Source organism: Serinus canaria, chromosome 1 (genome assembly GCF_022539315.1).
Source record: "Serinus canaria isolate serCan28SL12 chromosome 1, serCan2020, whole genome shotgun sequence".
In the NCBI taxonomy this organism is placed as follows: Eukaryota; Metazoa; Chordata; class Aves; order Passeriformes; family Fringillidae; genus Serinus; species Serinus canaria.
This window is the reverse complement of record NC_066313.1, coordinates 96608061-96623784: the sequence shown is the minus strand read 5'-3', so window position 1 is coordinate 96623784 and position 15724 is coordinate 96608061. Positions and strand designations below refer to the sequence as shown.

Below are 15724 nucleotides of genomic sequence, written 5' to 3'. Positions count from 1 at the left end.
TTGGGTGGGAAGATACGATGTCCTCATTTGCCAGCTGTCTCCTTGCCTTCAAATGCTTTGTCCATGTAGTGCCTTGCCATAGCAGCAGTGGCTGTCCTGTGACGCTGGCCGCTCCATTAAGCGTTGTCTTAATGGCTTGTGTTCTTTGCAGTTGTATGAAATGCACATTAATGGGGACAGCTTAATGCCATCACCCTGAAGTAATGAATTGGTATGGATTGCCATTACCATTATAGCGCAGTTAAAAGCTGGGTTTGTTTCCGATTTACATTTCCCAGCTTTGTAAGCAGATGGGTTTTCAGGCCACGCAGTTGGAACAAACCTGGCAATTCAGCTGCAACCTCCTTATTACAGTGTTCATACAAATAGCAGCTCTGGGGGGTGTTTTGTTAACTCAGACCAGTTAAACAATGCATTTTACTTGATCATGATACTGCAGACTGTATTCAGGGATCACTGTAAATCCAGTGTATCCTATAAAAAGCTGGAAATGCATTGCCTATGTAATACAGCTTCATACAGCTGCCCTCGACAAAAATTGTTGCTCTTTGGACCCCATTCAATTTTTCTGTTGTAAAAGGATCTGTATCTCTATAACCTCATGTGGATTTATATAAAAAGGTAACTTGGGAGTACAGGGAGAGTGTGGGGTAGTAAAGTTTTGTGCACCTAAATGTATTCATCTTCTAATGAAAGTGCAAAGCATCTCCTACTTTTCCAAAAGGCTTCATTGTCTTGAGTAGTTGCCTGTCTGGCTCCCAGACTGTTGCCAGCATAGCTGCCATTAGTAAAGCTGAAACATGGTGAGCTCTGGATGAGCAGCTGAATTGCAATGGATCACTTTAGACAGTGATTTTTTTGCTTTTTCCATTTCATAGGCTGTCTCATCGATCTCCTCTTGATCCTGTAAAGACAGGAGCACTCAGCCCACTTTCTGGGCTTTGAGTCCATACCAACAGATCTGTAGGTCACTGCTTTAGAGGGTGATGCTGTCTTGTACCACCTATAGATTTTTTGCTTAGCATGTCAATGCCTGGGCCTTTTATTCCCTCTGGCTTTTACCAAGTGGAGGATGAATATTCTTTTCCTCATAATTTGCTTTTTGCTCATGACATTTCTTTTGCTTTCTCTCTTCTGCTTAGGTTGCTTTGAATGTTGCATTAAGTGCCTAGGAGGAGTGCCATATGCTTCACTCGTGGCAACCATTCTCTGCTTCTCGGGGGTAGCGTTGTTTTGTGGCTGCGGCCACGTGGCGCTCACGGGAACCGTGTCTATCCTCGAGCAGCACTTCTCCACTACTGCCAGTGACCATGCTTTGCTGAGTGAAGTGTAAGTACACCTCCCGTTCCCATTACTCATCATAAAACCCTCATGCTAAACGAGCAGAGATGGATTCAAACCTCAGTCTCCATCCCTGAGTATCAGGTTGCTTGTTTTTGTAACAGCGCTCAGTCATTTACTGGTGTTCACATAGAAAGAGCCAAAGTGTGTGTCCCAGTATCTGCTTATACTGGGACCAGCACTATTTAATATCTTCATCAGTATCACAGACAGGGAATTGAGTGCACCCCCAGCTGCTTTGCAGATGACACCCAAGCTGAGTGGTGCAGTCCTGAAAGGAAGGATGCTACCCAGAGGGACCTTGAAAGCCTTGAGGAGTGGGACTGTGTGAGACTCATGATGCTTACCAGCAGCAAGTGCAAGGTGCTGCACCTGGGTCAGGGCAATGGCCAGTATCAATAATACATGCTGACAAATGAAGGCATTGAGAGCAGCCCTGCCAAGAAGGACTTGGGGGTGCTGTTGGGCGAAAAACTGAACATGAGTTGGAAATGTGCACTTGCAGCCCAGGAAGCCTGTTATATCCTGGGCTGCATCCAAAGCAGCATGACCAGCAGGGTGAGGGAGGTGTTCCTGCCCCTCTGCTCTGATGAGACCCCACCTGGAGTGCTGCATCCAGCTCTGGGTGTGCTCAACACAGGAAAGACTTGGACCTGTTGAAGTGACTCCAAAGGAGGCCACCAAGATGATCAGGGGACTGGAGCACCTCTTCTTTGAAGACAGGCTGGGAGTTGGGACTGTGTAGCCTGGAGAAGAGAAAGCTCTGGGGAGACTTTAGAGCAACCTTCCAACGCCTAAAGGGACCTACAAGAGAGCTGAAGAGTGACTTGTAGCACGGCCTGTAGTAACAGAACAAGGGGTAACAATTTTATTTTAAGAGTAGATTTAGTTTTTGTTGATGACATACAGTTGGAAGGGATGTCAGGAATAACAAAGAAGCATGGTTCTGACCATCCCTCTTCAGAAGAAGCTGGTCTGGTATATAAGAAAAAAGATAAAACTGGAAAGATCTGCAAATGTAGCCTTTGGATATAACCACAGGCGAAATATTTGGGTCATTTATGTTCCTTCTCTGTGAGGTGAGAGGGAGGCCTGGAGTGCTGCCTCGGGTCCCATGTCCAGCAGCCAGCCTGGCCATGAGTGGCTGTGATGAGGGTCTCCTGGGATGAGCACGTGGGCATGGCTCATACAGGAGTGCACAGGCAGCAGCCAGACAGGTGATATTTGAAGACTCTGGTATCAGGGCCCTATGCTGCACACTTAATTCTTATTTTCTTTTTAATTTCTGTTGTTACTGACTCCCTGTGTATGCTTTGCAGGCATAGATCTGCCAGTTTGCTGCATGCCCTCTGAGCACTGGTGCTGGTCCCACAGCACCATTTCAGGGCTTCCCCTGTCTACAGGACCCTCTGTACCCTGACCTGCTCTGGGACTGCTCCCCACTGGGGTTCTCCCTTCCAGCACTGCCCACACTCAGTCCCTGGCTGTGACAAGCAGTGTGTCCCCAGCTCCAGGGCATGAGCCACCAGGGCCCCGCAGTTAGAGATAAAATTAGTGAGAAAATGTAAGCAGCTGTTCTTCAGCAACTGGGTAACAAAACACCCTGTGCTTGCATCAGTCTCCATTTGAGCAAAATAGAAGAAATTGCAAAAGCAGCAGTCACAGGCAGCAAGTTTTATGTTTTGGAGAGTTGTTGACAATGTTTCTTGTCATGTCAGCACCAGCAGCTGGGGAAATGCATAATTCCTACCAAAGCAGCTCAGGGCTTGACGCTGTGGAGCCAAGGGGGTGAGAAGGGAGAAGAGGTGTTAGAAAGGGGCAGATTTGAGGCTACAAAAACATAAAGAAAAAAGAAAAATACATTAGTAACACGCCCTTTGGAATAGACTTTTTTAACTAGTTTTCCTATTACTAACTTCTGGTAGCATGCATTGTGTCTCTCTTGGACTATTAATGATGGTGAAATTATTTCTTCTATACTCTCTCAAGTCCTGAGTTAATTTTTTTGTTCTTTACAGCATAGATGCAACAGATTTATCCAGTTATTTTTAATCAGTTTGGAAAACAAAGATAACACTTCCCACATAAAATTTTAAATGAGCAATATCCTATTTTGATACAAGGGTAACATTTAACTGTGTAAATGGTAGTCATCAATTTTCCTTAAGCTAAAACATTCAGATGCTCTTTGGAGATCTATGCCAGCAGCTACTTGGTGGAGAGTGGCAAGAATCAGAAAAAGCTATCTTGAGCAAAGCATATTTATCCTCAGAAAACTGGTAGTGTGGATGTATAAAATTAACCTCTTAGTTCTGTGAATAACTTCATCAAAAATAACCATCCCAACAATCAAATTCCTTTTAAGAAGGTGCAGGGAAATTGTGCTAATAACAAAATAGGATTTTTGAAGACCAGAAATGTATGGAAGACCTGGAATTCTGGTCCTCCAAAATAATTCGCTTTGGATACAGAATCTGATTGATAATATATAAAAATTGTTCTTTTCATCTACCTATTCTAGCTAAAGGAAAAATACTGTTAGAGTGTCATTGCAAATGGTAGATTTTTAAGAAATCAAGAACTTTCTCAAATAACATCTGAGGGGAAGTGCTTATACCATGTGGCCTGAGATGATCTTCCTCTGAGTGGTTCCAGAGTACCTAAAACAGAAGCATTTCCTAAATAACTCTTCCATTTAAAAAAAAAAAAAAAAAATTAACATTTTGAGGCACTCAACACAGCTGTGACTTAAAGCACTGAAACTACCAGCTCACTTGGAACTACCCTTCCAGGCTGTAGAGCAGCCTCAGGAGAAGTCACTGCATGTTTACTGAGTTTTATATCAAATATAAAATATTGCTGAATTCAGAAATTTTTGCAAACTTAAGTTAATTGGATTTCACAGGTGGAAATGGTGAATTTCAGGGACTGCTTCCTTTCTTTAAGCCAAAGGAATGACCACAGAGCCTGGTAGTTCAGTAAGGGGTGCAGCTCCAGGCTTTGCCACTTCAAAGCCCTGCATTGTCCCTGTCAGCCATTCCCAAGTTAGGTGTCAGGAGCAGTAAGAGGAAAAAATTGCAGCTTTAACATAGTGACTAACACCAGTCAGTGCAAGGACTGCAGCACCAACAGGGGATGCTCAGGCGGGTGCAGGACTAATGCACATCAGGATTGTTTACCTGGGAAGGGGCACAGTTGTAACAGTGCTTCCCTGCAGTCTGCTTGCTTAAAATGCTAAGGAGCCTTGAATTTTGTTTCTAGGAGTTGTCTCTCATTTATTATAATTTGAGAGACTGACTTTGTTTTTATAGGACTGAAATCTAATTATATTATTTCTTTCTTTTCCATTTTAGAATACAGCTAATGCAGTATGTAATTTATGGCATTGCATCATTTTTCTTCTTATATGGCATAATCCTTTTGGCGGAAGGTTTTTATACAACAAGTGCTGTGAAGGAGCTGCATGGAGAGTTCAAAACAACAGCCTGTGGTCGCTGCATCAGTGGAATGGTAAGTGGGATCAGAAATGGGAACATCAGACTTTGCTGGCTAAAACCTGTTGACTCCTAGGTTCTGAATAACAGAATGTTGTTGCCTTCTTTGTTTAACTCCTTGTGTGTGAACAGGTCAATCCATGTCTTGGTTCTTCTCTCAACTTCAGGGGTGCTTGGTTAAATCAAAATGCTGCAGATGGGCTGGGTGGGGGCTGCCATGGTCTCCCCTGTCATAAAGCTGAACCCACTGGCCTAAGGTAAACTGAGGAGACTGCTAATTTTAAAACACTTGATGTGAGCCAAAAGGAAATTCATACTTTTAAACATGGAACACTTGAGTGATGCTTAAAGGCAGACTGTAAAAGGGCTGTGGTTTGCAAAGCTATTTAAATATCAAACTGTAATGGCTCTGACTTCCATAGTCAATTGTGCTTGAGTGTTTGGATCCTTCAACAAACAGTAATGAATGAATGAAGCTTCACAACATCTTTTCACTCGAATCAAGTATTGATTTGCAGATGGCAAAAGGCAGACAGATAGATAGAATAGCTTTTAGAGGCTTTTTCTCAAAGCCCTGAAGTTACCAGCCATATTCTCTTCAGCATATTTCTGTGTTAGAACAAAATTGTAAGCAAAGTTTAACTAAAAATAAAACTTCAGATTCTCACCCACGTTGTCCCCAAGGGCACACTCTGCAAGAACAGCCATAACTATGTTTCTGAGAGAAGATTTCAAAGCTATTACTGAAAATCTGAATTCAAAGCTCGTAGTTATGGAGGAAGCTAAGCAGAATGACAGATCGCCCACGGGAAAGTGTGGGTGAAAAGAGAAGAGGCTTTTGATGTGATTGTTGCATTTTAATATACAGTCTATATCCTGAACTTAAAAAATATGTACTTTCAGCTGGTTAAATACAAAAGAGATGCATGTTTATTTTCATGAGAGTTAGCAATTTTCCACTGTGCTGTTGGGTACTTACTGAATTTTTCAAGAGCTAATAAAAATAAGGCATCTGATAATTTTCCAGTTAAGCAGCTATTTGCTCAGTTTTTTCCCAGCAAGTATGGTCTTCACCAAGGAGCAAAATTAGATCTAAAGCAGTGTTTTTAAAAAAACAAATTAAAGTAGAAACATACACATCCATGCATCTCATCAGTGCAGACAATTGCTTGTGCAGTTGAGTAGTTACAGGCACATGATTGTCAGCTGCTTATACAAATACCAGTGTGACACATGGAAATAGGGCAGAAAAACGTGTTTGCATGTTTGTCCATATTTGCCCATACAATGAAGGAGAGAATTTACCAGCTGAGGAATGGCTTGGAGCTCTGATAAGCTGCATTAATGTTTGGTGGTGACAGGAAAAGTGCCTCTGTGCTGCTGTGTAAAACCTTAGGGCTAGAACAAGGTTTGTGAGGACAGAAAATGTTTAGCAGATTAGTGACTGCAGCTGGGTACAGGCAACAGGCTTTTGGACACACTGTGACCTTTTGCCATTTTGATCAAGAGCTCCTCTACTTCTTTCATTACATTACTGAGCAAATTCCTGAAAGGCAGTCCCATCTTGCATAAGGTTGCTACAGAGGACAGACTTCCATCTTCCCTGAATTATTTGTTTTGGCTCTGGTAATGCAGAATAGCCATTTCCCACAGTTATCACATTAAAAGTGAGAGTGAGTGTATTTTTTTCTGGCTATTTTAGGATTTAAAGGCTTTGTGCACTTCCTCTTATGCACACTTCCACATACACATATGCAAACACATGTTTTATTTGTAGTGTATCTACAGAAATCCTTTAACCTTTGGTCCTTCCCAAAATCTAAAGAGAAGATTTTCAATTCTCACACAAAACATACAGGTCTGGTGTATGGTGCTCTCTAATATGAAGCAGGGTATTCCAGCGGAGTTGTCTCTAAATTAAAGCCTAGCTCTGGGGTATTATGGGCCATAGTTTTGCAAGAACTTCCACCTACCCACACACCAGCTCCCTTGACTGAAGCCTAACCAGTTGTTCAGCTTTTGCTCAAATACTTGTAGGGTTTTTCTGGAAAAAACCTGTGCCACCACTGCAGCATTAGTCCAGTCCCTTGGTTCTGGGTCAGGCTGAGAATCCTCCCCCCTGAGAGCCTTTCCCACCCTTGCTGTTGTCCTCTGGCACACAAATTATAAGGTAGTAGGGCACCAGTGCTTTACTGAAAGTGAAGCCTTTCCAGCCCACCTGCAGGTGAGAGAACAGCCACAGCTAACACTGAAAAGAGAGCCCAGAAGATGTAACAGCATTCCCCCACCTTCCAAGTGGGATCCAAATCCTGCTCTCACCAAGAGGAGGGAGCTAGGAACTGATGCCAGAGCTACTGTTTCACCATAACACTTTGAAGAGGAGGGAAGAGGGAAGGGGCTTAGTGGGAGGAGGAAGCTGGAGATTTTCAAAGCAATCAGTGCCACATCTTTTAATCTAACTGAAGAAAACGCATGTAATGTAGTGGGGTTTTTTAAAGAGCAAATTTTAGTGGACAAATCCATGATTTTCTAAGGTGAAGTAATTAATTTTCTGCTTGGCAGTGAGTGTTAGACCAATTGAATCCTTCTGATCTGCTCTTAACGGTCATGGTATGTTTGCAAAAATAGGTATTTTCAAATGTTACATTACAAATTGATTTCAATACATCAGGGAGTGTGGGGGAGCTCTGTGAGCACTGATTCACTGCATGGTTTTGATTTGCAAGTTGTATAGAAATGCTAGTATGTTACAGTTAATTAAAAAAAAAAACCCTTAAATTGATTTTTGTTGGAATTTATTGGTTTTAGCCTACAACCAGCATCCCTGCTTAGCTGAGAATCTTGAGAAATCAATGGGCTGCACTTTCACATGAGGGCAATCTGTTTACTCAGGCTGATGAAAAAGGAAATGTCTGAATTACTTTCTCTGTAGCACTTAAACTACCAAAGTATTTGTAAGCAATGAGAATACTGATTTTGTGTGCTTGAAAATCAAATGCTTTCTCACTTGAATTCTGAAAGAAAGCTTAAGATTACTTTGAAGCATTTTTAAGGAAAATTTAAGTAGTCTTTTCAAAGATAAACACAAAGTGTTTGTGTTTTCTCTGCCCAGTTTGTTTTCCTCACCTATGTGCTTGGAGTGGCCTGGCTCGGGGTCTTCGGCTTCTCCGCTGTGCCTGTCTTTATGTTCTATAACATCTGGTCAACTTGTGAAGTCATCAAATCTTTTCAGACCAATGTGACAGTTCCAGGGGACCAGATCTGCGTGGACATCAGGCAATACGGTACCCATTTTAATCCTGAGTACATCCTTTATCCATCCTCCTCGCTGTCTTCAGTAGTTTTGCCCCAGCCTGATCAGATGCATCAAATGCAAAAGCATCTTCTATCTCTGAATGTGCTATTACTTTTCTCATTAATTCACATTACACTGATCTCTTTCCAGATGCAATCAATGTAACTGAACTGACAAGTCACTTATCTGAAATGATTTTGTAGCAGCTTCCAATACTGTAATATTAGGTTTGAAAATAGATCAGCCTCAAAATAAACTGCTTGGACACAGTGCTGAGAAACAGATAACCAGATTGTGGGTTTTGAACCCATATGCATATATTCTGTTCTTTCAGAAAACTGTTTTACATTTAAAGATGAAGTAAATGTCTGAATGTTGCACTGACAATTACTTTCAGTTAAAAAAAACACCTGCAATTAAAAGTCTGCCATAACTAATAATGAGTTAATACTGCTTTCTGATGACACGCAGAAATCTGAGGGAGCTGGGACAATAACTTAAAATAAGGTCAGGTTTTTAATTTCTTAAGGTGAGTTTTTCCTGAAGTTAATATTTTCAGCTTCCCTTATGCAGAAGATCTTTTGTCACCATTACCTTTGGCTTCATTCTAGCTAGCATTTTCTAGGAATGTTTCTTTCTTTGGACTAAGTCATTCAAAGCTGAGAAAATGGATTCAAAGTTGAAAAAGTAAGAATGTTTGGCTTTGCTCTTCTGTCCAGGTAAGTGCAGTAGAAGAAACAACACTAATTTTAAAAGCAAGTCTTCAAATCAGTTAAACATATACATTCTGTTTTAGCAGCTCACAGCAAGAGGCTGGGAAGACATTTTCTTCAGCAGCAAAGCCTAGGAGTGAAGGGAGATGTGCTCCTCCACCTTCCTGCTTCCCCTGGTTGTTTTGCAGCTGCATTAGTGCTGTATAGGGTTGTACTGTTCCCCTGATCAGTAAAACCATTTGGGTTTCAGTGTGTGATGGGAGACAGCAGCTCCCTAACAGACAGTATGTGTCACTGAACTTTCCTCACATTTTTGGGTGGAAGCAGTAGCTAAAAGGCTGGAATTGTACGTAGCAGTTGCAGAGAAGAAGCTGACTTGGAAGAAAATCCTATAAAATCTTTTTGAAAGCCATGCCATCCTGAGATAATTTCAATGACCTGCCACATACAGAGTTGCTAATTCCAACCAGCTGGGAAAGTTTTATGGGAAAACAAACTGGATTTCTCTTAATTCAAATAGGTTTTGCTTAAGCTTTACGTTTGTTACTGGCCTAAAAGTTTATGTTATTTTAAATCTGCTAGATTCTGTTGACTTTTCAGACTTGCAATCATGTAAGAAAAGTCATTTGGAGTATATGAGGTGCAGCAGACTGAACTTTCTTGTAACAGTGTTCACTTGGTGCTTTTTACCTATTGGAACTAAACCAGAAAAAAATCCTGTAATTCCTCCCTCTTGCTCTGTATTCACACCCCTCCACAGTAGTTTCTTGTTCAAGTAGAACCTCATCTAGTAAGTGCTGCCTTGAAAGGTGCCAAGTACCTCTGAGATGCAGATTCTCTCTTCTGTGCCGAGTGGGGGAGTAGGCAGAGTGTGCAACTGGACCCAAAGTGCAAAAACCCAACCAACTGTTAGGCTGCCAGATGGGAAAATCACATCTGAGAACATGCCTTAGCAGCAGCCCTCAGTGTGAGGAGAAAGCATAACCTGAGGGAGTTGTTTGAATTCCTGCTGCCAGCTCCAAGCTGTTCTGGTCAAGGCACAGATGCCCAGAAGGGGAGCACAACTGGCAACTGGGTGAAAAAGATGAGAGGAATAGAAAGCCTGTGTTGATTGCTAAAATTAGTGGTTTCTTTTCTGTGGTATTTCAGGTATTATCCCTTGGAATGCTGTACCTGGCAAAGCCTGTGGCCCAATTTTAGAGAACATCTGCAACACGAATGAGGTACAGAAATGTAACCTGTGTACAGCTTTTGCCTACAAGTCACTTGGACACCATGTAATAAATACTTGATTAATGTTTTTGCAGAGAACTTATGCTACTAGTATAAAGAGATTGCTTTAATTGTAACAATGAAGTCATTGTTACATCATCCCAAATAAAAAAAAGGAAAATTATTTTCACATTTTTATTTTCTAAAGATTTGCTACCATGCTAGAAAGATGGTTTTATTATCCTCATTCTCTAGAACACTTGAAATGCATTTTATACTGTTCCTAATGAATTACTTCAATGTTTTAAACGTGTTTTTTCTCTAGTTCTACATGTCTTACCACCTGTTCATTGTGGCTTGTGCTGGAGCTGGTGCCACTGTCATAGCATTGGTGGGTAGTATTTTTTGTTGTTTTATAATTAAAAATGTTCATTTTAGGCTTGAGATGCTTTAAGATTAGATTTTGTATATATTGAAGATAGTGATACTAGACATGAAGGGGGGTGAGCTGTAATCACCATTATTTGCTGCTATGGTTTGGTCATCACAAGTCAGCAGGTCCCCAACTTTTGCTTTAGGAAGTCCCCTTAACCCCCCTTCCCCATACCTAGGAAAAAATGATTTGCATGTCCTTTCAAAATCCTACTTCTATCTACTATTTCTGCTTTTATTTCCACTATTTATTTTCATTTTTGTAGTTTATTTGATCAGCTGCTTATAACCTCTTGGTTTCCTTTGCCTGGAGCCAGGCAGATTGACTGCTCCAACCCTGCAGTGCCCGTTCAGGTAGCGGCGGGGACAAGATGACTCGTTCCTATGTCTAACGCTTCCTTTAGTGGCCAGCTTCTAACCCTATGCCAGCCAAGCCCTGGTGTAGCACTCACAACTGGCTGACAAAATGGCCTTAGGGCTTGTACTGTGTTATCCTCCCCAGAGAAATGGCAGGTTTATTTATTTGCATCTTCACCCTGGAAGGAGCTCAGAGTAACATCTGTTGTAAAAGTATCGAGAGTTGCCCAAGTGGGCTTGAGCCGTCACCTTGTTGTATCTTACTCTCCTGTATTTTGTTCTCTTCCACCAGCTGATCTACATGATGGCTACCACATATAACTATGCTGTTTTGAAGTTTAAGAGTCGGGAAGATTGCTGCACTAAATTCTAAATTGTATAAGCCCAGTAAAAAGCTGCATTGCGTAGCTTGAAATACCACTGACACCCTAGACTAAAAGTCTAGCTTTTTGGATTTTGTTACAGTAATTGTAAATAGCTTCAGTAAGCATCGTTTAGCTTATCAGATTAATGAAATGACTTCTTGTATATGAACTATGATGTGGATGAGATCTGGCTATTTTTTCCATGTTGAGAGGATTCAGTTACTGTAGGGGTGTTTATAAAGCATCCTTCTGAAAAGGGGATGTTTTCATTTCAGGTCTCCACTTGATTTCTAACAGTCATCTCAAACAAATACTGGAATAGTTCAGGGTCAGATGCATTAATTTACTCTTCAACATGAACACCAAATATAAATGCCCCTAAGCATGCAAAATATATATGGTGTGAAAGAAAAGGAATAATAAAGTAGTGCCAGTCTGTGTTGGCAGAGGTCAGAAGCCCAGGTATTATGAATTAATTTGCTTGTATTTCTAAGTGATTCCATGGATGATGAAATCAATTATTTTCTCTTACTCTTAAGTGCATGCCAAATTATACTCTTTCTCTGAGAAAATAAATCTTTGTCTTAGCTCTGCGTGAAACAATCACATTCTTTCTTTTGGACCCTGAACTAGTAAGAAACAGCATATAAATAGCTTCTGCTCTTGTATGGCTGCACTTTAGTAACTGATTTCTCAGTAGCCAGATCTCAAAAATGTAAGTATGACTGCACAGGAAGCAAAACCATGCATAGATCACAGGGACCTTTTCACAGTGTTGGGGGGAAAAAAGAAGGAGAAGCGAATCAATGTTTTCAGATGTAGATGTTTTTGCATGAAGTATGGGCAAGAGAAGTTGGCAAGAGACGAATGCACAAACTAGAAAAACAAACACATAATAATTTAAAAAAGAGAACCATATGCAACTCTTCAACTGAGGTTGGACAATGGAAGTTTAAAATGTAGCTATAAAAATGCAGGATTAAGACTTCTTAACCCAGACATTGCATGCTTTTGCTTAGTTTTGGATTCATGTTTTGATGTTTAATTTTTTGATGTGTTAATGTAGCCTTGTTTGCGTGAATAAAACGGTTCACAGTTTCAGGTTTTCTTCCAGGGGGAGGGTGGAATTCTCATCTGCTTGTTGGGGGAAAAGACAAAAGACCTGCCGGGCTCTGGGCTTGGATATGCATAAACACCACGACCTTAGAGAGCAGTTCTTCTGAGCACCTCGTAGTTTACAGATTCCGTATACTGCCACGTATAGAACTGTTTTTCTGCTTCCCCCTATTCTGCATTTTAATTGACCCGTACAACTCTGTAGCTCATTTTAATATTGTTGTACTAACTTTCTCTAAATTGTGAATAACCGACTGAATTATTGGCATGCCAAATTCTAGAGATCTTTGAAAAATAGCCTCTGTGCTTGTTTTAATAACAGAATGCTTATTAACGTAGAATAACAATTTTTTTTGGTCGTTATTTTAAAGAGCGTCTATTAATCTGACTAGCAGCTTGCTTTGCCTCTTGACATGCTCACTCGCCATCATGCTCACCCTTCTCTTCCAGATCCACTTCCTCATGATACTGTCTTCTAACTGGGCCTACTTAAAGGATGCAAGCAAAATGCAGGCCTACCAAGATATCAAAGCAAAAGAAGAGCAGGAGCTTCAGGATATCCAGTCTCGGTCAAAAGAGCAACTCAATTCTTACACATAAATGTTTGCCACAATAATTCAGCAGAAGAGTTCTGTAGCTCTGACAAATCAGCAAATAGCTGCTCTGCAGTACAGATGTGTGTCTAGCAAACGAAATTAGAGAGAAGTGTAAAAGCTTCACATTCCAGCTCCTGGAAAACTTTTTTAGGGAAATTGTCCCATTGGTAATCTTCCATCCTTTCTTAAAGAGAATGGAGGGTTTATTCCAGGCATTTTAAAAGGCAACACTTTACGAAAAGTGACCAAATTATTCTTCTTTGAGACTTGGTATTTAATATTTGTTCTAGAGCATGACGCCCTGCACAAAACAGTGGCGGGTGCCCCGGCCGAGCAGGCAGTAGATCTGTGCAGACCTCAGGCACGTGCAGGGTGTGTGACTGAGCACCTCCCAAAGGAACCTGTGCCCAGCTGGGATTTCTGAGAGGAGCTTATGTGTGTGTGTGATGGCACAGCTGCAGCACCTCCCAGGCGGTGCAGGGGGGCTGTTTGGGAACGCCCCACACCTGGGCCATGGGAGCAGCTGCACTCCTGTGCCGCACACTGCCACGATGAAGCCGTCGCGGCCCTGTGCTCACCTGAGCATCGAGCAGATCTCCCCAGTTCTAATCTTTTTATTAACTATTTAATGGAATGTACATCCCTGGATCTGGATAATGATCCCCTTCTTTGAAAATAAATGTCAGCTTTGCCTTAATATTTATTTTCTATAAATGTTGTAGCATTTATATAGTGGCAGGAGACCATTATCCTACATTTTAAGAAAAAGTGTTACCTTATTAAAATGACACTGATCTGACAATTCCTAATGAGCGGATGAGAAAGTTTGCAGAGTTTTACACAAACAATAAAATTTGCAGCCATAAAAATAATACAGGATGTCCACCTTTCTCTATCTTGGTGCTTAGCAAATTTATAGTCAGTGCTTATGTGTTTTCCTTTTTACAAATTAATTAGCACACTAAGAAAACGTGGTGTTCAGAAAAAAAACCAACCAACAAACTGGTGCCATTTTAAAGTCATTTCCCATAGAAGTCTGCCTTCTAATTAATGTTTTTTTTCAGAAGCATTCAGTGATATCTTGAGTATTAGTGATGGTATATTTGGTGTTTGTTCTATATGATATATATATATATTTATATATATATAAATGTTGGGGGGGGAAAAGTAAAAATACATCATTCATTTGAAAAAATTAAATATTCAAGTCATACCCCTGCTAAGCTAAAGTGTGGTTTGGTAGTTTTGACTGTTTGCTGAATATACATCAAAGGAAGCACAAATTCCTTCAAGTCAGTATTAAGAGAAAAGGCATTTTTTGGGGTATTAACTTCAAATATAATTTCTTTTTTTAACTATTGAAGTCTAATTTGACAGTTTCAAAAAAGGGGCAAAGTTGATTGATGTAGAGCAAATATGACAAAATAGCCTAGTGTATGTTCTTACCTGTTGCATGAAGGAGACATTTCTACAGCAATGCAGGTGATGTTCTAGCCCAGTGTTTGCATAAGGGTAATAATGGAGGCAGTGTCTTAAAGCCTAATTCTTTTCTAATTCAGTGTAGCTATTACTGGGAGTTTTTGAAGTTTTGTTTAAGTAGTCTAATATTTTTATGTAAAGAGCATTAAATTTTGCTATGTATAAATTTTTGTAACCTAACAGTGAATCAATATTTTCTATCAGTGCCAAGGGCTTCCTGTAGTTACATCCAAGTGTTAAAATAAATATTTGTAGATAATAGACAACACTTGTGTATGCTTATTTGAACCCAGACCTACAGCTACTCCATGGCAGTGCATCTCTAGGCTTTATGTCTCTATCTGAGGTGAAACACGTTCTGTTCCAGAGCTCCCCGCCCTCCTGCATGGGGCAGGGCTGCTCTGCAGGTGCAGCTGCAGCAGCAGCTGTGTGCAGCATGCAGTAGTGGTAGCTGTTCCAGGCCAGCATAATGCAACAAGCATTACCCCTTCCCAACATCCTACTAGAGAAGTCACTCAAAAATTCTGTAAAGGCCAGAGTGGCTGCAACAGCAAATTAAGCAGCATGCAAAATCAGAGTGACCACATCACATTTTAGCTCCATTTCAAAAAGCGAAGTTTGTATCTGTCACAGTTTTGGTACATTGTGTTTAAACATCCAGTGAATTTAAGACAGAACTTTGGTTTTTTTGCCCCTAAATTCTGTCAAACTTGGCTTCATGTTCTTGTAGTTAGGTCAAGATGAGCAGCCTCAAATGCAGTGCAAGTTGTAATATATGCTGCCACCCAAAATTACTTCATTGATAAAAACTACTGTATTTTATACTGTAAATAAAGTTTAATGATCTTGCCTATAATCTACCTACAAAATACAAACCTTAAATAAAGATGAGTTAAATAGCATTTTTATTTTAATCTCTCCATTCTGGGCTGGTTAATACGAACGAGGTGATACATGAGAAGGGCTGCTTTTGAAAGTGGCTCCTGCCCCTGCCGTGCAGCAGAAGGGACACCTTATTTTGGGTCTGTCACACTCAATGCTCTGAAGCTGTGTGAGCCAAGTGCCTCCACGGGACACCTTTAAATCAGGTGATGATGAGGGAATTTTTCCTTCCTTTCATCCACATTGTGAACCATTTGGAGAAGGGGGTGGGGGGCAGGTGTTGGCAAAATTGACAAAGTTTAGAGGAATTCAGTACCAACACAAATCTACCCAAACATACTGATCGGTTTCTGTTCCCTGCTTTGTTCTTTCTCTCACCCCACCCAAGGGCTTCCTCCTGGATTAGTAACACATCAGGACTCCCTGTTTGAAATGAATGACT

General features: G+C 40.8%; 1 protein-coding gene across 7 annotated transcripts in view; it reads left to right on the top strand.

The window, feature by feature from the left end:
• GPM6B (glycoprotein M6B) overlaps positions 1 to 15302 on the top strand; it is a 120491-nt gene extending 105189 nt beyond the window's left edge. For 6 of the 7 annotated variants that reach the window (XM_050975747.1, XM_030234849.2, XM_018913557.1 and 3 more), the window contains 6 exons: positions 1143 to 1329; positions 4695 to 4851; positions 7948 to 8119; positions 9993 to 10066; positions 10381 to 10446; positions 12776 to 15302. In XM_050975747.1, the coding sequence (XP_050831704.1) occupies positions 1143 to 1329; positions 4695 to 4851; positions 7948 to 8119; positions 9993 to 10066; positions 10381 to 10446; positions 12776 to 12925 (806 nt within the window). In that variant the 3' untranslated portion in view covers positions 12926 to 15302. Of the gene's footprint in view, positions 1 to 1142; positions 1330 to 4694; positions 4852 to 7947; positions 8120 to 9992; positions 10067 to 10380; positions 10447 to 11136 lie in introns of all 7 variants that reach the window. The other variant, XM_009089664.4, reaches the window with a different exon arrangement.
• Positions 15303 to 15724: the final 422 nt, after the last annotated feature.